Source organism: Hyperoodon ampullatus (genome assembly GCF_949752795.1).
Source record: "Hyperoodon ampullatus genome assembly, chromosome: 18".
NCBI lineage: Eukaryota > Metazoa > Chordata > Mammalia > Artiodactyla > Ziphiidae > Hyperoodon > Hyperoodon ampullatus.
The window spans coordinates 50,632,989-50,657,984 of NC_136931.1; the positions used below are offsets into that span (position 1 = coordinate 50,632,989).

The following is a 24,996-nucleotide window of genomic DNA, read 5'->3' on the forward strand; positions in this document are numbered from 1 at the left end:
ACGTGCTGCCATGTCAGATGACACTTTGGCCTAAGTTACGGAAAATGCAGTTGCTGAAACGTGAATTCGCCAGCTCGAAGATACGCTACTCCAAACGTAATTATTTAAAATTTTAATACTGAAGTTATTAGCAGCAGATTATATGTTTTTTTTTAATTCCTTGTTTCAAAATCTATAAGAATCAGAAATGGAGTGATTAGTTTGGGGTACCCATTAATAACCCACTTCTTGAGTGCTGGGTCAGTGTTGCCTGCTCCCAAGCTACGACTCAGAGGTGAATATGCAGGGAGACCCTCTTTACTCCCTCTGGTTTTAGGAGATGACTCGGGGAAAGGCTCTGTCTCCACACCATCCCCCCTGCACACACACCCTGCCTTCTAGAGGGGCACCATTATATTCTTCCTTTATTGGCTGTCCTTGTATAATACAAATCTGCAAGTTTAGATACAAAAAAATCTGGAAATAAAAGATAGAAAAGTACCCGCCAGGCACCCCCTGCCTTCTTCCCGGACCCCTCCCCAGCGGGCACCGACGTGAGGTAACTGAGCATCTTATTCCCCTTCCTCTTCCCCCTACCTGCCTCCTGGGCCCCCAACTTGGCCCCCTACCCCCATGAGACCCTGGCCCAAAGAACATGTGGGCCCCCAAGGGGAGGGGAGGGGTGGTAGGGGTGAGCACAGCACTGGCAGTGAACGCAGCAGGTGGGCAGAAGGAAGCCCTTTGTTTGTGCTGTGTATGGGGGCGGGGGAATGACCAAACTGGGGTGGGCACTCGTTTGGGGCCGAGGAGGGCCCCCAGGTGGGCATCCCTCCCCCATCCTACCGAATACCGGAAGGTAGAAGGTCAACAACAGAAATTGGGAAATACAGCTTGAACCGAGGGCACTCGGTGAGATTGGGGCCATCCCCCCGTGTCTGGGTTCCGGGGAGAGGGGGCCATGCCAGCCTAAGTCTGGCAGAGAAATGGGTCCCTTAGCCAGGCTGGGTCCGTCCCTGAATTCCATCCCATCGCAACCTGGGCGTCACAATGTCGGTTCTGTACTGGTTGTGGGAGGTGGTCGAGAGAAGGGTTAGAGAGGTCGTCAGGAGGGTGCAGCCCCAGGGAGCAGGACTGGGGAGAGGATGGGCCTCCACTCCCAGGTGTGGGGCTCCTGGAGATGATGGGGTGACTCGGGCTACAGTTCAATCTCGAAGGTCTTCTGCAGGTCGCCCGAGAAGGGGTTGGAAGGCTTCTCTACAGCAGGTTTGCCTTCTAACGCTGCCCACTGGGCCTCAAAGGGGTCCAACTCAGGGGCTGGGGCGGGTGCTGGCTCTGGGGGCCAGGGCGCCCCATTGGGGCGAGGACGGGCCTGGCCTCCAGGGGCGCTGGGTGCTGCAGGGGGTGGGAAGGCCCCAGCTTTCCCAATCAGGGTGGCAGGCTGGGGCTGGAGCTGGGCGGCTGAGCAGAAGGCGTTGGCCACCATCTGTGAGGGTGTGATGCCCACCACGGGCACGCGGGGCATGGGCGGGTAGCCCAAGCCCGGGTAGGCGGGCACAAAAGGGGGCTGCATGTGTGGAGGCGGCAGGAACACGGCCACCTGGGCTGGTGCGGCGTCGAAGGGCCCCACGGGGGCGGGGAAGGGCTGCAGGGCGGGGGGCACGGCAGGCACCGAGGCTGCCTGCTGCTGCTGCGCTTTTGCCACCTGGGACACCTCCTCCAGCCACCTCTCGGCCTCCGAAGGGGTCCGCTTGTGCCCAGGCTGGAAGGCAGCTGCAGGGGGCACGGAGGGCTCACCCCAGGCAGAAGTCCCTGGAGAGAGGAGAGGGGCAGTTAGGGGGCATGGACTGCAGCAGAGAGAACCCCAGGCTGGGGATCAGACTCTGGACCAGGCCGCCTGCCTTGCATCCAGCTCTGCTCATTAGCTGCATGGGCTTTGGGCAAATGGCTCGACCATCCTGGACCACAGGTCATGCAGTGCTACAATAATTCATTTCTGAGATTCTAAGGTCCTAAGATGAAAAAGTATAGGCACGACTGACAATCACCCAGGCCGGCTTCCCTTCTGATTGGTCAGTAGCAAACCTGTTATTAAATATTTTTTAATACCACCCTTGGCTCTAATATTTTGACACTGTATTGTCTTAGGAGGCTAAGATTCTAGGATTGCATGGATCTTTCTCAGAGTGTACTATTCTAACATAGGGGGTAAGTTTCAGTGTTTTTAAGTTTGTGTTTTCTAAGATTCTAGAGTTCTAAATTTACATTGTTTGTAATTCCAAGGTGCTTCCACGGTTTTAGGATAAGCACGTGGCTCTAAGGTGGTTCCTTGGCACTATTTTCTCAGAGAGCACTCTTTTAAGGCTGTAAGATTCCAAGGTTTCCTGGCTCCAAATCTGTTAGGTTCTAATATCTTGTGATTCAAAGGCCGTAGGTTTCTAGATTTTATGGTTCTAAGACAGCAAGGTTTAAAAACTGATCCCATGGTTCTAAGGTGACCCCATAATTCTTATGTTATCTCATGGTTCTAGGATGAACCCACGGCTCTGAGATGACCCCGTGGTTCTAAGATGATCCATGGTTCTAAAGTGATTGATTCCATGATTCTAGGATGACCCCATAGCTCTTAAATGATCCATGGTTCTATGGTAATCCTGTGGCTCTTAGATGATCCGTGGTTCTAAGCCTGTGTGATTCCAAGATTCCCAGAGTCTCTGCAGTAGCCCTGAAAGGAGCAGGGAGATGCAGGAGGGGCACTGCAGGGCATCTACCCCAAGAGAAGGGCTCAGTTTACCTGTTGAGGCTGGTGGTGGCCCTGGTGCTGGTGCTCCAGCACTGGCAAAAGATGAGCTGATCTGTGTACACAGGGCACTGATGCTGTCGCTGTCACTGGCATTGGGAGGCTCCATCTCAGGCACTGGTAAGTCAGGGAAGGGCAGAGGTCAGCGAACAGGCCCAGGCTCTGCCCTTGACCCCATCCCCGCAGGTGGCCTTCACAAGGTGTGTGGGTTGGTGGGTCCACTCTGCAGTAACTAAGTGGCCATGGCCACAAAAATGGTAACTGCACACATGTGTGTGTGTGTGTGTGACATCTGAGTGGTACAACAGCCAAGTAGTGTGTGACATCTGATGGCAGACAGTCACAGGGATCCCAAACCAAGGAGGACCTCAAGAGCTGTATGTAGCCGCAAACCAGAAGAAATATTTTAAATGCTTAACAATATATATTAATTTTAAAATATGTTCAGGGAATTCCCTGGGTGGTCCAGTGGTTAGGACTTGGTGCTTTCACTGCCAGAGCCCGGGTTCAATCTCTGGTCAGGGCACTAAGATTCCACAAGCCACGTGGCGCGGCCAAAAAAATAAATAAAAAATGTTCAACCCCACGTATGGCAAGAGTATTGACTAGTCAGAATGGATATTGGCCACGCTGCTGGTCACTGGCTGGGGATCACCTGTCTTGCTTTGAGTGCAGAAGTGGGGCCCCACCAGGCCTGGCCCATAACATATGTCATGAGGGCAGAGATGCACCTGTGCCTGCAAGACAGGACACGCTGAGCAGGTGTGGTGGCCTCGTGAGTACTTAGGATGAGAAAAGGCACCATCCAAATAAACAAGAGGACCGTCAAGTGTGGCGTGTGACAAGTGCCTGGGACAGCTCAGCGAGTGGCTATCTCCAAGGGAGTGTGTGTGATGCTCCTATGAGCATCAGAAAGAAACTAGCTGTAGGAGTCAGCAGATGTGACGTGGGGCTGCCCAGGTGGCACAGTAGGTGGCTTCCAGGTCATTTCTATGATGACTATGCCTATTAGTCCAAATGGGTGTGCAGCTTCTGGGGGGTGGCATCTGAGTGTGACTGAAATCCAGGTTGTGGCATCCGATTGTGATTCCCCAGCGTGAGCCAATCTGCCTGCGTGATGTATGGAATTTGGCATGAATTAGCATATGTGACTTGTGATTCACACAAGTTTGTGTGAATCCAGGTGTGTCGTTCATGAGCGTGTGTTAATCTGTGTGTGTGATTTCTGAATGGGACATCTGGATATGTGCTTTCTTTCTTTCTTTCTTATTGAAATATAGTTGGTTTACAATGTTGTGTTAGATTCAGGTGTACAGCAAAGTGATTCAGTTATACATATATACATATATATATATTCTTTTTCATATTCTTTTCCATTATGGTTTATTACAGGATATTGAATATAGTTCCCTGCTATACAGTAGGGCCTTGTTGTTTACCTATTTTATATACAGTAGTTTATATTGGATATGTGCTTTCTAAGTGTGTGTAATGGTAACACCTGGTCCTGCAACTTCCAAGTGTGTGTGATTTTTGATTGCCCATGACTAAGTGTGTGACTTCTGAGTGTGTGTGACACCTGCAGTGGAGTGGGACATCTGTGTGAGTCCGTGAAATTTCTGTGTGGCAAGTTACATCCAAGCAAGTGGGCAACTGGCTACAGGCACACGAGGCTTCTAAATGAAGTCTGGGGTGCCTGCCACCTCTCAGGGAGCAGGTGTGACAGCCCTGGGGGTGTACTTAATGGCAGGTTACTTAATGAGGACAGCAAATCTGAGGGTGCATGCAGTACATGGGATGCTGCACAACATGGAGTGAGCGTGCGTCATTCTCAGCAAGCATTGGCATCTGCTCAGCAGTCACCTTTTGCAGTAGCCCAGCCTCCTGGATACAGATCAACACCTCCCACACCAGTCCCCAGGGCCATAACGGGTAGGTGTCTTGGATTTGGCATATGGAAGCAGGAGAGTGGGCCAGACCACATGACTTCACTGACAGCTGGGAGGAAAGGCAGCTCTCCTGCCTGTCTCCCTCGGGCAAAACATAGTTCCATGCCACCTCTCTCCTCCCTTTTTCCCACGGCATACATTTTAAAATCACAACATACGCCATCTCTCTCCTTTTCCTGGTCCATGGCAGACATTAGTAATCAAACATGATGCTTTTCTCCCATTGAACTCTTTGCTCACCTTACCCCTCACCAGTAGAGCCTTGTGGCTCTACTGGCCAAATGCTGAAAGAAAGGACTGGTCCTTGCAATTCCATCTTCCCTCGAAGACATGGCTAATCGATGATGATGGGTGCTGCCTCTGCACAATCCTTTACCCAGAAGCGACATCACGAATCCATCACTATGCACCCTGACCCCATGATCCCCATGCTCACTTGTGCCCTTCACCTCATGTTTCCATAAGCCAAATTCTGGGAGTCATCTCTTGGGCAAAACATAATACTCCTGCTCTCTCTTCTCGCTTGCCCATGGCAAACTTTGCTAATCAATCATGTGGTGTGCCACCTCGCTCTTTTCTCTTGCTCAAGTCAGACACTGTAAGGAGATCATGATGTCTGTCATCATTCTATTCTCCCTGCCCTAGGCAGACATTGTTAATCACAATCCTTCTTTCCTCTGAACCTGGATCCTTGACCTGGCCAGATCTCATGGCTCTACTGGCCAAAAGCTTGGAGGGAGCATTAGCCTATGGTGCCTCAGTCTCCTCTTGAGCAAAAACATGGCATCTGGGCAGCTTCTCTCCTCTCCCTTGCCCATGGAAGTCTTGCTAATCAATCATGACATATGCCACTGCTCTCATGTCCCTAAGTACAGCAGACAGTACTAACTGATCGTGACTTATGCCACCTTTTTGCTATCCCTTGCCTGGAGCAGACATTGCTAATCGATCACAGCTTACACTACCGCTCTCCTCCCCCAGACTGATGGCAGACATTGCTAATTGATCACATGTTGCTCCTCTCCTTTGCCTGTGGCAGGCAGTGCTAATTAATCATGGTGTGACCTAAGTGTCCATCGACAGATGAATGGATAAAGAAGATGTGGCACATATATACAATGGAATATTACTCAACCATAAAAAGAAACGAAATTGAGTTATTTGTAGTGAGGTGGATAGACCCAGAGTCTATCATACAGAGTGAAGTAAGTCAGAAAGAGAAAAACAAATACCATATGCTAACATATATATGAAATCTAAAAAAAAAAAAAGGTTCTGAAGAACCTAGGGGCAGGACAGGAATAGAGACGCAGACGTAAAGAATGGACTTGAGGACACGGGGAGGGGGAAGGTTAAGCTGGGACGAAGTGGGAGAGTGGCATGGACTTATATACACTACCAAATGTAAGATAGATAGCTAGTGGGAAGCAGCTGCATAGCACAGGGAGATCAGCTTGGTGCTTTGTGACCACCTAGAGGGGTGGGATAGGGAGGGTGGGAGGGAGATGCAAGAGGGAGGGGATGTGGGGATATATGTATACATATAGCTGATTCACTTTGTTATACAGCAGAAACTAACACAACAATGTAAAGCAATTATACTCCAATAAAGATGTTAAAAAAAAATCATGGTGTGTACCACCTCTTCTCTATCTCTTGCTTACAACAGACAGTGGCACTGATCCCGGTGTTCCCTCCTGCTGAGCCCCAGGCTCACCTGTGCCCTTCACCTGGAAGTCAGTGCGGCGCTGCAGCGTGGATGGCAGCTCATTCAGCCGTAGGCTCAACTGCCGTTTGAAAGGTGAGTTCTTCTGGCTGAGCGCCGGGAACCCACGGAAGGAGCCCTGGCGAACCAGCTGCTCCAAGGGGGCATGGCGCCGGGGGATGGCAGCCGCAGTGGTGCCTGCAGCCACTGGAGTGCCCGCCTCACCCTTCTCGCCAGGGGATGTGGTGGCCGGTGTTGGGGACACGTGCCCAGGCTGGGCAGGGCCAGGAGCCGCAGTTGGGGCAGCTGCTGCCTCTGCTGGAGACATGGGTGAGACAGGTGGTTAGATAGCTCACCTTGGCATTGGAGGCCTCTCCTACCCAGACCCCTTGATTGTTTTCCAATGCTGCCTTCCTCACCCAATGTGCCCTGCCCTCAAGATAGGCTGGTCAGAGCCCCCAAATGTCGCTCATCCCCACCCAAGCCAGGACCACTTTCCCCAGGAGGCCCGTGGGGGTGTCATCACCCAACCTGACCCTCTGTGTGTCTCAAGCTTTCTGTCCCTCATCCATCTTCCTCTGCTGCTTCTGCTATTTCTCCCTCTGAGACCTCCTGTCTCCCTTTCTAATTAATTTAACAAACACTTTTTTGGTGCATGACCAATGTATCAGGCATTGTTGCAAGTGCCTTGCAAGTATTAACTCATTCAGTCCTCACAACCACCCAGTGAGGTTGATATTGTCATTATCCCCATTTTACAGATGTGGAAACTGAGGCCCAAAAATGGCAAGTGACTTGCCTGAGCCATACTGTGAAGGAAGGGGCAGGCTGACTCCAGAGTCTGAGTTCCAGATGACTGCGCTAACCCGTCTCTCCCTCTGGCCTGGTCTCTCCACGTCATGCTGTCTTCCTCCATCATTCCATCTGATCTGCTCTCTGTCACCTCCCACCAGTCTTCCCACCTCAAGTACCTCCTCCCTTCCTCCAGTTGCTACCCATTGTTCTAGACCCAGCTTAGCATACTTCTTCCTCTGAGGAGTTTTCCAGATTGTTTCAGCCCCTCAGCCTGGGCTCCCTCCCCTCTGGGGCTGTTCTCAGTCCTCTGCAGGTACCTGGTCTCCCCACTCAGCATAAGAAGCGGGCTCTTCGATGGCAGGGTCTCCCCACCCCTGCCAATACACAAACACACAGCCATCCTCCCATCAAGGCCTCACCTGAGCCGCAGCCTGAATGCTAGTGAGGTTAAACTCAGGCCCAAAGAGGGCAGGGAGGTTGCCCAGTGCTTCTCCCATCTTCCATGAGGGGGCGGTGAGGCTCTCACCCAGGCCAGGCTGGGGGCAGTGGAAACAGCCCAGGACAGGTTGGAACTGGGAAACCACCTCTGCCCCCCACCACCTTGGGCTTCAGGAAGTCTCCTCCCCTCTCCGGGCTCCAGTTTCCCCAACTAAACCTGGGATAAACATCCCTCTGCTGCCTTCCCAGGTCTCCTGGGAGGGTCAGTTGAGGCAGCGAATGTTCAACGCTCTGGAATCCCACAAAAGCTTGGTAAACAACTTTGTGGAAAGTGCACTGCTCCGTAACTCCTGAACTGAAGAGAGTTCTTTGTGAATGTGCGGTGCCTTGAGACTGTGAATGAGTGCATCATTGGCAAAACACTGTGATGTGTTCGGCAAATCATATACCACACTTTGTAAACTCTCATTTTTGCGGTGCAAGCTCTCAAGTGCTTTCTACAATGCAAAGTACCTGGAACGTATAATATCCTTTGGAAACAGCATAATCCTTTGCAAACTCTAAAGCATGTGACATTCTTTGTAAATTTGAATATCCCATATAAATAGTAAACTCAGTGTACTCAGTGTGTTCTTTTGCAAACAATAAAATATCATATAGGGACTTCCCTGGTGGCGCAGTGGTTAAGACTCTGCACTCCTACTGTAGAGTGCCTGGGTTCGATCGCTGGTCAGGGAACGAGATCCCACATGCATGCCGCAACTAAGAGTCACATGCCACAACTAAGGAGCGTGCCTGCCACAACTAAGGCCCAGTGCAACAAAATAAATAAATATATATATATATAAAAGACAGGTTTTCATTAAAAAAATATATGTACTTAGGCCCTCTGTTAACTATACTTTGTAATCTGCTTTACCAATGATAAAATTCTTTATAAATTCTAATAGATGATGTAAACAGCAAAATATTTTGTAAGCTGTGAAGAACTCCTTAACTTTGTCAAGAGGTTTGTAAATGGTCACATAGTTTACCAAGAAAAACATATGTTGTAAACTCTAATATTCTAGCAAGTGATAAAAACTTGTTTTCCTAACTTTTTAGCTAGAAATATTTTAAACTTACAGAAAAGATGTAATAATGGAACAAGGAGCACACATGTTCTCCTGTGTTAACTTGTTATACTTGTTAACTCTTAACAAGTGTTAACTTGTTACAGTATTTGATCTGTCTCTCCTTCCATAATCTTTTTTCAGTATGATTTAAGAGTGAGTTGCGTACAATAGCCAAGGCATGGAAACAACCTAAATGTCCACCAATAGATGAATGGATAAAGAAGATGTGGTAATAATATACAACGGAATATTACCCAGCCATAAAAAAAGAATGAAATAATGCCATTTGTAGCAACATGGATGGGCGTGGAGATTATCATACTAAGTGAAGTAAGTCAGAAAGAGAAAGACAAATATCATGTGATATCACTTATATGTGGAATCTAAAAAAAAGATACAAATGAACTTATTCACAAAACAGAAATAGACTCACAGGCATAGAAAACAAATTTATGGTTACCAAAGGGGAAAAGCGAGAGGGGATAAATTAGGAGTTTGGGACTAACGGACGCACACTACTGTATATAAAATATAAATATAAATATATATAAACAACAAGGAAAAAAAAAAAAGAGTAAGCTGCAGACAGCTTACCCAACCCTAAAACCTTCAGCATGTACCTAAGAACAAAGACAGCCTCCTACTGAACCACAGGACAACTTCTTACTTGGGAAATTTAACATGGATATGATACTGTTAGCTAGTCTACAGTCTATATTCTAATTTCCCCAACTGGTCTACTCATGTCCTTTATGGATGTTCATATATAGATATATTTTTCAATGTATATATTTTATATACATATATTCAATATATGTATATTGAATTGAATGTTGAATATATATCTATATATACAATATCCAGGATTCAATTCAGGATCACACATTACATTTATTAATATTTGTCAAATCTCTTCAGTCTCCTTTATCCTGAATCCCAATTCAGGATTCTTTGTAAATTCTAAGCAGTGTTTTCCAAAAATGTAAAAACTAGAAACAGTAAAAAAAAAGTAAAATAAAATTAAAAATTACATTTTGACTCAGCACACAATACATGTATATTTAAAAACCACAGTTTGAGAACTTATAAACTATTTGCCTTTGACCTAGAATGTTAGAGTTTACCAGTTATTTTTCAAACTTTCATGATGGCAACCCAGAATAAGAAATACCGTTAACATGGTAACCCGTTCCATACACACACACACACACACACACACACACACAGATATACTGACATAAAAGTATCATTGAACTATACTTAACCTTACTACATTTAATTACTCTGATATTTTCTATTCTTTTCCATTTCATTTCTTAAAATGCTAACCACAACCCAGCAAGCTGACTTCACAACCCATTAACAGGGTGGATACACAGTTTGAAAAGCCTGGGAACATCCCTGGGTTAGCAGATAATAAAGCTCTCGGTGAGCTTTGCTGGGATTTGTGGCCAACAGAATATTGCCCAGAGGACTCCTTAAACTGAAGTACGCTTTATAAACTGTAACCAAACTTTGTGGTTGGTGCTTTGCTTTGTATTTTTCACTTAAAAAAATTTGGGGGGGCTTCCCTGGTGGTGCAGTGGTTAAGAATCCGCCTGTCAATAAGGGGACACGGGTTCAAGCCCTGGTCCGGGAAGATCCCACATGCCGCAGAGCAACTAAGCCCATGCACCACAACTACTGAGCCTGCGCTCTAGAGCCCGCAGGCCACAACTACTGAGCCTGTGTGCCACAACTACTGAGCCCATGCGCCGCAACTACTGAGCCTGCGCTCTAGAGCCCGCAAGCCACAACTACTGAGCCCGTGTGCCACAACTACTGAGCCCATGCACCACAACTACTGAGCCTGTGCTCTAGAGCCACGAGCCACAACTACTGAGCCCGTGTGCCACAACTACTGAGCCCATGCGCCACAACTACTGAGACTGCGCTCTAGAGCCCATGAGCCACAACTACTGAAGCCCATGCACCTAGAGCCTGTGCTCCGCAACAAGAGAAGCCACTGCAATGAGAAGCCTGTGCACCACAACGAAAAGTAGCCCCCGCTTTCCGCAACTAGGGGAAAGCTGGTGCACAGCAATGAAGACCCAACACAGCCAAAAATAAAATAAATTAATTTAAAAAAATGTTGTTTTGGGTTTTGTGTGTGTGTGTGTTTCCTTTTTGCTTTGTAAACTGTAGAGCCCCTGTACCTCTGCAGCTCTCCCCCCAATCTGGATCCCTTGGCCCCACCCTGGGACCATTCGGTGCCCAGCCCCGCCTCGCCCTCCGGGCAGCGCCCACCTTTCTTTTTGTCGGCAGCCTCTCGCTCAGCCGGCCGCCCACCCCCGGACAGGCGGAAGGAGCCCTCCCGGGAGAAGCTGGTGCGGCTGGCGTCAAAGGCAGCCGTGACTCCGCACTCCTTCTCCCGCCGCTGTTTCCGCTCTAGGCAGGCCGCAAACGCACACCCCACTGCGTGGCTCAGCCTCTCGCCCTGTGGGAAGAGGTTGGGGCAGGATTAGCGACGTTGTGCAGTGCAGACCGGACGCCAGGAGCCCCGGGGTCCAGCAGCTGGATGCTGGGTGACTCCGGATGAGTCCCTTCACCTCTCTGGGCCTCAGTGCACATCTGCAAAATGAGGGACAAAAGCCAGAGACAAGAGTGTAATACTGTATGGCTCCATTTCTTTTTTTTTTAAGATTTTTTTTGATATGGACCATTTTTTTAATTTTTTTTTTTTTTTTTTTTTTTTTTTTTTTTTTTTTTGCGGTACGCGGGCCTCTCACTGTTGTGGCCTCTCCCGCTGTGGAGCACAGGCTCCGGACGCTCAGGCCCAGCGGCCATGGCTCACGGGCCCAGCCGCTCCGCGGCATGTGGGATCTTCCCGGACCAGGGCACAAACCCGTGTCCCCTGCATCGGCAGGCGGACTCTCAACCACTGCGCCACCAGGGAAGCCCTGGACCATTTTTTTAAAAGTCTTTATTGAATTTGCTACAATATTGCCTCTGTTTTATGTTTTGGTTTTTTGGCCGCAAGGCCTGCGGGATCCCAACTCCCCAACCAGGGATCAAACCCACACTCCCCGGCATTGGAAAGTGAAGTCTTAACCACTGGACTGCCAGGGAAGTCCCTGGATGGCTCCACTTATATGAAGTTACAGAATGGGCAAAATTAATCTATGGTGAAAAACATCAGAACAGTGGTTGTTTCTTAGGGGTGGGCATAGAGACTGACTGAGGAGGAGCATGAGGGGACAGTCTGGGGTGGTGGCAATGTTCTAGATCTTGATGGAGGGGGGTTATACACGTGTATACAGTTGTCAAAACCCAGCAAATGTACACTTAAGGTTTGTGGTCATCATGTATTTCACTTCAAAAGAAAAACAGCTGGAAACAAATATGAATTCTACTTAATGGTATGCATACTGAAGTGTCTGGGGGAAGTATTCTGATGTCTGCGACTTTGAAATGCATCAAAAAATAAGATGGGGAGACAAGTGATAAAAGTAAGCCCAGACAAATGTTCATGGCAGGATCTGGGTGGGGGGTGTCCAGGTGACTGTACAAGTCTTTCGACTTTGCTACATGCTTGAAACTATTTTGTAGTAAAGTACTGGGGGTAAAAACAACAACCCCTGTTTCTTGAGCGCCTACTTGAGAGACGCCAAGGCCAGAGAGACTGGGATTGATTCTGGCTTCCCACTTCCCAGCTATGTGATCTCAAGAAAATCACTTCCCGGTACCCAAGTCTCCTCATTTGTAAAATGGGGGCTCTAATAGCACCCAATTCACAGGGTTGTTGCAGGAATTAGGTGAACAAATATATGCAAGGCATGCAGCACAAAGCCAGGCACAGGGAAACTCACATATGTGTCAGCAGAAATCTTGTCTAGCCCCGGGCTGAGCCCTGATTTGCATCCTTTTATGGAATCCTCACAACAGTGCCAGGAGGTGGACAATCTTATGAACCCATTTGACAGATGAAGAAATTAAGGTTCAGTCAACATGCCTATGATAACAAGTGAGTAGCAGAGTTGGGATTCTAATGAGGTATGTCTGACTTCTGTTCCCTAAACAAGATGCTCAGCCACCTCTTAAAGTTAAACTTGGGGACAAAAATCCTCAACAAAATGCTAGCAATCTGAACCCAGCAGAATATTAAAAGAATCAAGTGAAATTTATTCCAGGAATGCAAGGTTGTTTTAACATATGAAAATCAATCAACCACATTAGTAGAATGAAGAAAAAACCCCACTTGATCATCTCGATTCTCACAGAAAAAGCATTTGACAAAATCCAGCACCCTTTCATGATAAAACACTCAGCAAAGTTGGAATAGAAGGGAACTTCCTCAACCTTATAAAGGACATTTGTGAAAAACTCACAGGACTTCCCTGGTGGCACAGTGGTTAAGAATCCGCCTGCCAGTGCAGGGGACACGGGTTCAAGCCTTGGTCTGGGAAGATGCCACATGCCGTGGAGCAACTAAGCCTGTGCGCCACAACTACTGAGCCAGCGTGCCACAACTACTGAAGCCCGTGTGCCTAGAGCCCATGCTCCGCAGCAAGAGAAGCCACCGCAATGAGAAGCCTGCGCACTGCAACAAAGAGAAGCCCCTGCTCGCCGCAACCACAGAAAGCCCGCGCGCAGCAACGAAGACCCAACACAGCCAAAAACAAATAAATAAATAAATAAAACAAAAAATCGGTGTGATACTAGCATAAGGAGAGACATATAGACCAACGAAATATAACTGAGAGTTCAGACATAGACCCACACATCTATGGTCAATTACTTTTCAATAAGGTGCCAAGATCATTCAATGAAGGAAGAGTAGTCTCTTTATCAAATGGTGCTAGAACAACTGGCTACAGTATATGCACGTGAGAAAAAAGGAAGGTGGGCTCTTACCTCACACCATTTACAAAAATTAGCTCAAAATGTATCAGAGACCTAAATATAAGAGCTAAAACTATAAAACTCTTAGAATGAGACATGAGGTAAATCTCTGCAACCTTGGATTTGGCAATGAATTCTTAGATATGACACCAAAAGCAGAAATAACAAAAAAAAAAGGATAAATTGAACTTCATCAAAATGTGTACATCTGCACATCAAAGGACACTATCAAGAAAGCGAGGGCTTCCCTGGTGGCGCAGTGGTTGAGAGTCCGCCTGCCGATGCACGGGACACGGGTTTGTGCCCCGGTCCGGGAAGATCCCACATGCTGTGGAGCGGCTGGGCCCGTGAGCCATGGCCGCTGAGCCTGCGCGTCCGGAGCCTGTGCTCCGCAACGGGAGAGGCCACGGCGTTAGGAGGCCCACGTACCGCAAAAAAAAAAAAAAAAAAAAAACCTCCCTGGCATTGCAGTGGTTAAGAGTCTGTGCTTGCAAAGCAGGGGCGCACGTTCAATCCCTGGTCGGGGAGCTAGGATCCCACATGCCACGGAGCCAAAAAAAAAGAAAGTGAAAAGACAACCCACAGAATGGGGGAAAAGTTTTGCAAATCACGTAACTGATAAGCATCTAGTATCCAGAATATATAAAGAGCTCTTACAACTTAACAGTAAAAAGACAAACAACCCAATTAAAAATGGGTAAAGGATTTGAACAGATATTTCTCTGGAAAAGATATACAAATGGCCAATAAGCACAGGAAAAGATGCTCAACATCATTAGTCATTAGTGACATACAAGTCAAAACCACAATGAGATACCACTCACACCTACAGGATGGCTAGAATAAAAAAAAAAGTGTTGGCAAGGATGTGGAGAAATTGGAACCTCATACATTGCAAGTGGGAATGTAAAATGGTGTTGCCACCAAGGAAAACAACTTGGCAATTACTCAAAAACTTAAACATAGGGGCTTCCCTGGTGGCGCAGTGGTTGAGAGTCTGCCTGCTGATGCAGGGGACACGGGTTTGTGCCCCGGTCCGGGAAGATACCACATGCCGTGGAGCGGCTCGGCCCGTGAGCCATGGCCGCTGAGCCTGCGCGTCCGGAGACTGTGCTCCGCAATGGGAGAGGCCACAACAGTGAGAGGCCCGCGTACCGCAAAAAAACCCAAAAAAACAAAAAAACTTAAACATACTATATGACCCAGCAATTCCACTCCTAGGTATATACCCAGAAGAATTAAAAACAGGTATTCAAACAAATACTTGCATATAAATGTCCAGAGAAGCACTATTCGTAATAGCCAAAAGGTGGAAACAACCCAATGTCCATCAATGGATGGATAAATAAGCAAAATATGGTATATCCAAAATGTGGTATATCCATACGAATATTATTCAGCCATATAAAGGGAGTAAGTACTGATACGATGCTACGACATGGATGAACCTTGAAAACATTATGCTAAGCGAAAGAAGCTGGTCACAAAAGGCCAATAGGTCACAAAAGGCCAATACACACCTCCCAAAAAGCAGAGGGTGTGCCCCTCTTCATGCCTCCCTCCTTTATGTAGTTGGGATGAAGATGTGAAGGCTGGAGCACGCACATTCATCTTGGATCATGGAGTGGAAGCCATACTCCAGCATAGCAACAAGATAAAAGGAGCCATGGCCCTTGAGTGGAGAGGAGTGACACCAACGCTGTGCTGCCTGCCTAGGGATGTCTTTCACATGAAACACAAATTTCTATTTCACCGAAATCACTGGTATCTGAGGGTTTTCTGTCACAAGCCTCAGAATCCTGTGAGAATGCTTCTCAGAAGACAGTCCATTTGTCTCTTTCATCAGATTCTCAGAGGGGATGTTGACGGCCCCCTCCCCCGCAAAATATAAAGAACCACAGGCAAAATGAATCGACTCTGAAGGAAGAGTGGGTACCCTGGGGGGTGTTGTTTCAGAAGGGCCCAAGGGGGCTGCTGGGGGCAGGAAACTACAGCTTGACTTGGGTGAGGTTTAAAAATAAGCAAAAATTCACGGAGCTGTGCCTGGGCCATCTGCGCCTGTTACTGTATGTATATGCTCCTCAATGAGAAAAGTTAGAGAAACATGAAGAACTACTGATAACAAGGAGGAGGATGAGAACTAATGTTTTCCCGAGTGCTTCCTATATGCCAGGCATTGTTCCAAATACTCTGTATCAACCCCCTCAAGTCTCACAATAATCCTCTAAGTTAGGGGCTGTGAATACACTCCCTTTTCCAGATGAGGTCACGGAGAGGAGAGGTTAAGGTGAGTGACTCGCCTGACACCACACAGCGGGCTGGGGTTGGGCGTGGGACACCAGGGCATGGGAGACAGTCAGCTGGCTTTGGGCTTTGGTGATACTCACAGAGTCCTTGAGCGCCAGGAAACAGTGGCAGATCCAGCGGCGGGTGGTCCCATCACGGCAGATATAGGAGAAAGCCTTGTCCAGGTTGCGGTCAGGAGCACAGAAGGAGACCTTTTCGATGGTCTGGTCTACCAGCAGGTCCTGGGAGGCACCAGGGAGGCCAGGAAAGGCATGTGTACTGTCTCTCATGTATTCACTTAATATTCCCTTTGTGTCTGCTCTATATCCTGTCCTGAACAGGGTGGGGATCCTGCACTTGTTGAAACAGCTGTGGGCCCTGCTCACATGGGGCTCCCAGTTTAGTGCAGGAATCAGACTCATCATCAGATGGAGACTGGCCAGAGTCACAGCCACGCTGTAATGAGGGAGGCACAGGCAGAGGGCTCAGGGCTGGGATCGGGGAGCCTCAGGGCCTTTCGGGAGCAAGAAGACGTGCCTGACGCAAGTTGGACGGGAGTCAGGCAAAGCTTGCTGGAGGGTGGCAATCCTGTTCAGTCATTAACCTAACTGCCTCCATGCACTGGATGTCTCCTTGGGCAGTCTCTGTGCTAGGGGCAGGGAATTCAATGATGAGCAAACAGATACCCGATCCTGGCCCACGGTGCTCCCATCTGGCCAGGCAGACAGACAATAAGCACATAACAGCTAACATTCGTTGATCAGAACACTTCTGCTGTACCAGGCATAGTTTTAAACTATTTGCATATACTTTCTCATTTAATGGTTGGGTCCATTTTTATCCCCATTTTTGCAGATCAGGCAAGGGAGGCATGGAAGGGTTAAATCTCATACCCCTCAGGCCCAGGGTCACCCAGCTGGTAAGTGGGTGAGCTGGGATGCGAGCTGAGGTCGCTGCTCTACGGTCTGTGCTCTCACACCCTATCCATGCCAGTTCACAAATAGCCACAGGACTCAATCCTGAATTATGACTGTGAGAGGTGCCAACATGTTACAGGAACACACGGCGGAGTCTAGAAGGTCCCTAAGGGAGGGACATCCTAGAGGTGGGTGAGAAGGCGTCCCTAGCCCCATTCGAACTGGGTGAGGAGGGGGTCCCACTGGTGCCCACTCCCAGGCCCGCGGGCCCCCTACCTTGGTCTTGTCATCCACCACCCGGAGCCCATCGGCTGACACCCACAGGACAGATTTCACAGACTTCCGGCCCATCTGGAGCGGAGGAGGAGGGCAGAGGGTGTGGTCAGGGCTGGCTCTAATGCTCTGACCTTGCCCCCTCCCTGCTCCGGCCTCTCACTCACCGCCTTCAACTTCTTCACAGCATCTTCACACACGTGCATCCCCCGGGACTCCTCCACCTCCACGTGGCCCAGGTACTTGGTGCGAAGGGGATGGGAGAGCATGAAATAAGCACAGTAATCAATCATTCCTAGCGCTCCCTGTGCCACTGCGATGCATCACGCAATGTCCTAAGCACATCATATGAATTAACTCATTTACTCTTTTTTTTTTTTGCAGTACGCGGGCCTCTCACTCTTGTGGCCTCTCCCGTTGTGGAGCACAGGCTCCGGACGCGCAGGCTCAGCGGCCATGGCTCACGGGCCCAGCCGCTCCGCGGCATGTGGGATCTTCCCGGACCGGGGCATGAACCCGTGTCCCCTGCATCGGCAGGCGGACTCTCAACCACTGCGCCACCAGGGAAGCCCAACTCATTTACTCTTTACCTCAACTTTGCAAGGTGGGGACCCTTTTTTGTTTGTTTTGGCCACGCCACATGGCTTGTGGGATCTTAGTTCCCCGACCAGGGATGGAAACCATGCCCCCCTGCAGTGGAAGCACAAAGCCTTAACCACTGGACTGCCAGGGAAGTCTGGGTACCCCATTCTTATCCCAGATATACAGGTGAGAAAACTGAAGCACAACGTGGAGTAATGATTCCCACCCTGCCTCTATCCTTGGCCTTTAACACATCCCTGTTGTCCTTCTGAGTGCCAGCGTCTGCATCTGCGCCTCAGGACTGGCCCCAGGCAATGACTGATAGGAGCTGGGGTACACACGCCCCAGCTCCCTCACCCCGTGGGTGGGATGGCTCGATTTCCCACAGTTCCCTAGTGGCATCAAGCTCAGTTGCTCACAGCTATAGTTTAGTAAGACACCCTTTACTGGCTGCCTTCCCTTCCTCACTCTCACCAGCATTTCCTGCACCTCCCAGCAGCCCCTCCCTCGCAAGGTCCGCTTCTAGGGGAAGGGAAAACAAGGTGGGAGGGGGGCGCTGTGACCACTGTCTGTTGTCACCCAACCAGGAAGGGAATGAGTGGAGAGTTGAACCTGAATCCTGCTATCTCCCTTATAAATTTTCGTGTGTGTTGTAAAGGGTCGTGGTTGTCTAAACCAGAACGCACTTAACAGTAGAGGGCTTTGCAAATGCTACAGAATTTTTGTGACCTCCCAGTGCCCCCCTGGAAACTGTGAGCTCCCACAGAATAGCGTGACTCCAGGCGGGACGCCCCCCAACCCCACCCCAGCTAATATTTTCCTGGCACAAGAGAATGGGTCTTGTTGGGTGCGGTCTGCATTCTGCAGGATGCGCAGTTCTTCGGGGCTGTGAAGTCTCTTGGGTCTCAGCCACCTCACCGGGCAATGGACAACAGACACTGGACACGCACGCGCACAGCGAACAGCTTGCACACCGCCGCAGCCCCGCCCACACGAGCCCCGCCCACTCACCCTGACCGGGAAGCTGCACGTGCCCTTGCGCACCGCGTCCTCGTCCGCCTGCCACTGGTGTGGGCGCGACGCCTCAGGCACGTAGGCTGGTTTCCGCCGCCGCAGGCTCTGGCGTAGCTTGTTCATGGTGCCCGCCCCGTCTGCTGACAGAAGACAGGGGTGCGAGTCAAGGGTCAGAGGCATGGGGCTCAAGGTGGGGGGAAATAGGGCTCAGGGAGCAAGGGGTCAGATAACATGGCAGTAGGGCTACAGGGTTAGGGGGTCACTGGGTCAGAGAACATGACATCCAGGGAACATAGACTAGCAGCAGTTAGGGGATACCGACAAAGGGGGCAACTGGAAGGCAGGGGAGTGGGAGAGTCGGCAGTGGGGATTCAGAAGGCATGGGGCTAAGAGGCAGGGAGGTCTGAGATGCGGGCGTCGTGAGTCACAGCTTTTAGGGGTCTGGAGATTTGGGATGTGACAGTCAAGAGGCATGATGATCCAAAGTAATGGGAAGTTAAGGCAGTGGAGGACATTGGGGTTAGAGGGCATAGCAGTCAGGGGTCACGAGGTCAGGGGTTTTATGGGTACGAGGTCAGGGGATGAGGTGGTCAGAGGGCACAGGAGTTGAGACTTGCATGGGTCCGATGTGGGGGACTCAGAAGGTCCAGGGATTGAGGTTCAGAGCCCAGGCCAGAGGGTGTTGGGGACAGGGGTGGGTCTCTGCAACTCTGAGATACAGCCCCTCTGACAAATGTGTCTAAGGCAGAGGCCCCTGGGGAGGCGTGCACCTGTGATTTCAGAGGTAGGGATGGAGGTGGTGGCCAGTCACTAAGACAGCCTTTGCTGACTGAGAAGCCATATTGAGTCCCAGAAGGAGTGTGAGGGGACACCTAGGACAGAGCACCAACAGATGAGACTCCGCCTGTGTGTGCAAGCAAGTGTGCAGCTGGTGTGTTCCTTTTTTGGGGGGGCCTCACTGCGCGGCTCACAGGATCTTAGTTCCCCGACCAGGGATCGAACCCGTGCCCTCAGTAGTGACAGCGCGGAGTCCCAACCACTGGACCACTAGGGAATTCCCTGGTGTGTTCCTGAGTGTTCTGTGTGAGGGTGTCTAGGTCTGAGCATGCACCTATTGTCTGTGAGTGTGTATATAGCTGAAGGCTGTACGGAAGGACGCAGGTCTGAGAATGGTTGTTGATGAGAGTATGTGTCTGTGAATGCTGTCTGTGAGGGGATGTCTGTGTCCAGGAGTGTGGCTGTCGTCTGTGAGTGTAGGTCCCTGAAGCTTGTGGCTGAAGAGTAGCTGTGTGTGAGAGTGGTGGTGAGTGTGTGTCAGGGAATGTTGCCTGTGAGGATGGGTCTGTGTTTGAGCATGAAGCTGTTGTCTTTGAAAGGGTGTGTCCGTGACTGTTGTCTTTGAAGCTGTGTGTCTGTGTGAAGATGTGGCTATTGTCTTTGATGACCACTGCCCATGACAGTGTGTGTCTGTGAGAGTTACCCAAGATACCACATCTGTCCAAGAGTGCAGCTGTTGGTGGTGAGGCTGTGTCTGTGGCTGTTGTTTGTGAGGGTGTGTCTGGGTCAGGTAAGGTGGGTGTTGTTGCAGAGAATGTGGGTCCATGAGTGTTGTTCTGGGGGTGTGTCTGTATGCAACTGTGCATCTGTGAGGGTGTGTGAGGACATGAGGTTGTCATCTTTGAGAGTGTGTTTGTGAGTGTTATTTGTGAGGGTGTGATGGTGTGGGAATGTGGCTGTTGTCTATGAGAGTGCTGAGTGTTATTTGTGAGACTGCGTGTGCAAAAGTGTAGCTGTTTGTGAAGGCACGAGCACACGGGTGCTGTCTGTGAGGCTGTGTCTGCTTGTGAAAGTGCGGCTGTTGACTGCAAAGTGTGGGTCTGTGTGTGTTGCTGGGGAGACTGTACAAGACTGCATCCCTTGAGAGTCCCTGAGTCTGTATCTGGTGAGTGTCTGTGCTCACCTGTGAGGGAGTCTGGCTGTTGTCTAGGATTGTGTCTGTATGTTTGTGTGACCGTGAACCTGTGGGTGTGGGGATGCTGGTGTGTGCCTGAGTGTCTAAGTGTGTGTGTGTGTGTGTGTGTGTGTGAGAGAGAGAGACCTAGTCTAGGTGGGTGTGTCTGTGAACGAGGTCACTGAGTGTGCCGGGAAGTCGTTTGGGGGTGTCCACTTGTGTGTGTGATGAAGCCTGTGTGACCGCAGGGACAGTTCCTTTGGCTATGCAAGGCAGACCCACCCAGTCACTCAGCCTTCGCCCTGTCCCCAGCTGGCCACTCACCTGGCTCCGTCCTGGAGGTTTCAGGGGGCCCCAGGGCCCCACAGGCGGCAGGGGGCAGATGTTGCTCTGGCCTCCTGGGTCCGCCCTGCCCAGGGGAGGGAGGAAAAGTTGAGAAGCTGGCTTGGGATAGGGCGCAGTCCCCTACCTCACCCCCTCTTTGGACATCAGCCAACCCCCCTTCATCTCAGGATCTCTGATGAGAGCCCTGGTTGTCATAGCAACTGTTACTAAGGCAATCAGCCACCTGGTTGCAAGGGCCCAGGAATGAGTAGGTGTGTTTCGGGAGCATCTGTTGGGGATGTCCTGGCCTCAGGAGGCTGTCTGTACCCAAGGGGATGGTGTGAAGGGGGGTGGCCTGCCCTCTAGACACATGTCCAGGGCTGCGCACACACATACAGTCACATGTGTACATGCAACTCTGGTCCCCAATTGTCCCTAGAACCTGGTCACAGCTCTGCACAATTACGCACAGAGACAACCACAGCGACACACACTGGATCACACAGAAACACGTCAACAGTCACAGCCACTGTAAATACCTGGCCACATATCCAAGTTCACAGACATACAGTCTCTGCTACAGACCACTTGTCCACAGGTATGTAGAGTCCCAGGCTGCCCAGGCACTGCCACAAACGTCTGGTCATATCAGTAACTGATATTTTGTCACTTCTCTTTTCTCTGCCATATACAAAGAGCTGGGTCCGGGCACACCCACTGGGGCAGCCCATGGCCAACCAATGACAGTTGTTTCCTCGGGCACCCAACCAAGATACGCACATTACAGACCCACCTGTGTAGAATCACACCCGCAGGAGGTCACCTATTAGCTCTGAGGCACACACACTTGTCACATACAGCTCCCCTGCTGCCTGCTGACATCTGGTCAGGGATGCACGCAGACACACTGACACACATTTGGTCAGACCCAGTCACACCCAGCCACAGCCACATGTGTTCAATCATCGACCGGCACACAGCTGCACAAGGACACTCAACCCCAACTGTATCAGTCACACCAACACACCTTTTTGGTCACACACTGTCACACAGCCATACATCCCAGTCGTAGAGGCACACATTTGGTCATGGTATCAGCCACACGTATATGGATGGCTCTCCATACCCAAGCACACACACAGACCCCGATGGCCACGGCCCATGCATTAGAGAGAAATGGGCACACAAACTCAGGACATGCATACAACCATCCAGAGACAGTTCTCCCCAAGGACGGCCACACTCAGACACAGCCAGACACTCAGTGGCTCAGAGTCACAGCCATACGCATTTCAGAAACAGTCATGTATGCAAAGTCCCACAGCATGAGTGTCCACGTTACCCAGCCATATATCACGGTCATGGTACCTATTTCACAGTCACCCACCATCCCACCCCCAGCTGTACCATGTCAGACCATCACAGAGAAACACACGGTCTCTCTTCCTGCAAACACGTAAGTCACACCGACAAGTATGGGGCCACATACGATCACAGTCCCCATGTGGAGAGACACACAACATCTCACAGACAGAGACATCAGCATACAATTTCCATTACACACACACAAGCAAACAGTCAGGTATGTGCTTAGAAATACAGTGACCCAGACAGAGCATTTATAGCTGTGTTTACACAGAAGACACAGTTCCGGATAGAGTCATGTGTGGAGTGAGGAGACAGTCACTCTGTCACCAAATCACACAGATTCAAACATAAGCTGCCCAGCACGCATACAGGGACACACACCCACCCACCCCAAACAGCCACACAGCTACAGACACACACTCTTACAGACCATGACACAGACACAAGTATATAGAGTCACCCAGCGTCACAGACATGCAGGTCACACACAAATACAGAAGCCACAGTCACATACACACACCCCCCACACACACACAATCACTGGCGCCACCACACACAGACACACCTATAGCTTGAGTCACATGCAATGAAATAACCCACTATTAATAGTCTGTCAGGGTTTCAGACTCCAAGTCAAATATATAACCCAAATCACAGGTACACACTATAAATGCACAGAATCACTCAGTATCAACACACAAATCTAGATGTAGTCATTTATACAATCCCGGCCACACACATAGATGTGGCTTTGAACACACAACCACAAACATACAAGTCACAGTGCCAGCACACAACCTGTCACATAAGCACAATGTGACTTCGTATACAATGGCAGTCATACACCTAAAGTTGCAGGCACAGTTGTGTGTCATACAAGCACATGTGTGACACACATATAAAATCAGAGACACAGTCACAAACATTCGAAGTCATTAGGACAGTCGCACATGGACACAGAGTCATAGACACAACTCCACTTATAGTCACAACTCCACCCACATCTTCAGTCAGCCACACACATGCCCAACCCCATACTCAACAGATACACTGTCACATACCCAGTTAGAGTTACCAAGGTACATACATGGGGTCACAAAAGACATAAAGACACAACCACATAGTCACAACCATGCACACACTCAAACACAGACAGACTGAAAAGTATAGGGCTCTGCACAGTGAGCGAGCAGCTGTCATATACACATACACAGCCACACAAATGCTGGGGTCACATACAGAGAAACAATCACAGACGCTATCGGACACAACCACAAGCACGAAACACACGATTCCTCAGAGTCACCAGCTGCAGCTCACACACATACACACACAGGCAGCCACAGTCACAAAAACACAGGGTCACACTCTTAGCCACCTCCCCATCGCTTGCTTCCCCGCTTCCCCCCAGGTACCACACACAAAGCCATCATCAACGCAGACGCTGCAGACAGACAGGGCTGCACCAGGTCCCTGGGGAGCCGCCCCCTGGCCCAGACTGAATCCTGGAGCCTGGGGGGCCAGAACCGGAGGGGGAGGCGGTGCATTGTCTGTGCGTGGGGCCCCTCCCAGACAGCTGGGCGGCCCCAGGGACAAAGAGGGTGGCCCAGGAGACCTGTGCCCTGGGACCCTTGACCAAGCCTTTTTGTGTGTGGGGTTGCCTGAAATTCCCCTTATTTTATTCAGGCTTGGGGGGGATAGAGTCCCAGGCACAGAGACCTTGTTTTGAGAAGGGTCTGTTCCTGGGACGCCGCCCAAGCATGGGGGGATGCTGTGCCCCGGACGCCTCTGAGGCCTGGGGACGGACTGTGCCAGGAATCCCCCCAGGGCCTTGGCTTGGTGGGGAAGCTGTGGGGGCCCGGGGACCCCATTCTCAAGACCTTGCCTAGAGGATTGCTGTGCTCAGAGAGCCCCTCAGGCCGGTAGGGGTTAAGGATTGCGTCTGGTCTGGAATCCCCTCTTAGAGGCCTTGACTTGATAAGGAGGTTGCGTCCCAGACCCCATCCCCAAAATCTTGCTTAGGGAGTTGTACCTAGAATCTGTCGCCCTGTCCTTGATTTTTTTGAGTGGGAGGTCTCTGTCTGGGATCCGTATCTCCAGAGCCTTGGCAAGACAAGGCCTGTGCCCGAGACCCCTGTCTCCCAAGATCTGGCTTGGAGGGGAGCCGATCCCTGGACCCCCACCCAGGACCACCCTCCCCAGCCTTGGCACCCTCTCTCCATCCGGGCGCCGCGGCCGCCTCCCACCCTCCGCCACATCAGCAGCGGCGCCGCCCCCCACCCGAGCCCCCTTCTCCCGCCCTTCTCACGCTGGCCGCCGCGCTGCGGGACATCCAGGGCTCCGGCGCCCCCGCCTCCCGCGACCCCGGCTGGGCCCGGATCCCCGAGTGCTGCTGCTGCTGTGGCGGCGGCGGCAGCTCGGTCTGACGCGGGCCGGGGCCGGGGGCCGGGGTATGGTGCGGGATGCAAGCTCGCTAGCCTGCTCCGCTCCCGGGAGGATTCCGTTCTAGGGGCGGGGGAGCGCCCCTCCCGCTTCGGCTCCCCGCCCCAGCCCCGCCGCCTGCTGGATATGCAAAGAGACCCCGCCCCTTGACCAGCAGGCCACGCCTATACGCAACCACGA

General features: G+C 50.6%; 1 protein-coding gene across 2 annotated transcripts; it reads right to left on the minus strand.

Annotated features, from left to right (window-relative positions):
• Positions 1-1,174: 1,174 nt before the first annotated feature.
• On the minus strand, positions 1,175-24,810 carry NUMBL (NUMB like endocytic adaptor protein; the record flags this gene model as incomplete). 2 transcript variants are annotated; one of them, XM_079723741.1, is made up of 10 exons in its annotated part: positions 24,683-24,810; positions 21,007-21,091; positions 18,729-18,868; positions 17,303-17,377; positions 17,139-17,213; positions 16,047-16,187; positions 11,065-11,254; positions 6,443-6,748; positions 2,771-2,893; positions 1,175-1,788 (listed from the first exon to the last, which is right to left on the minus strand). In XM_079723741.1, exons 1-10 carry the CDS (start codon positions 24,704-24,706, stop codon positions 1,175-1,177), a joined length of 1,773 nt encoding a protein of 590 aa, XP_079579867.1. In that variant the 5' UTR covers positions 24,707-24,810. The 2 variants fall into 2 exon arrangements, with proteins under 2 accessions (XP_079579867.1, XP_079579868.1); XM_079723742.1 differs by having other exon boundaries at positions 18,729-18,871.
• Positions 24,811-24,996: the final 186 nt, after the last annotated feature.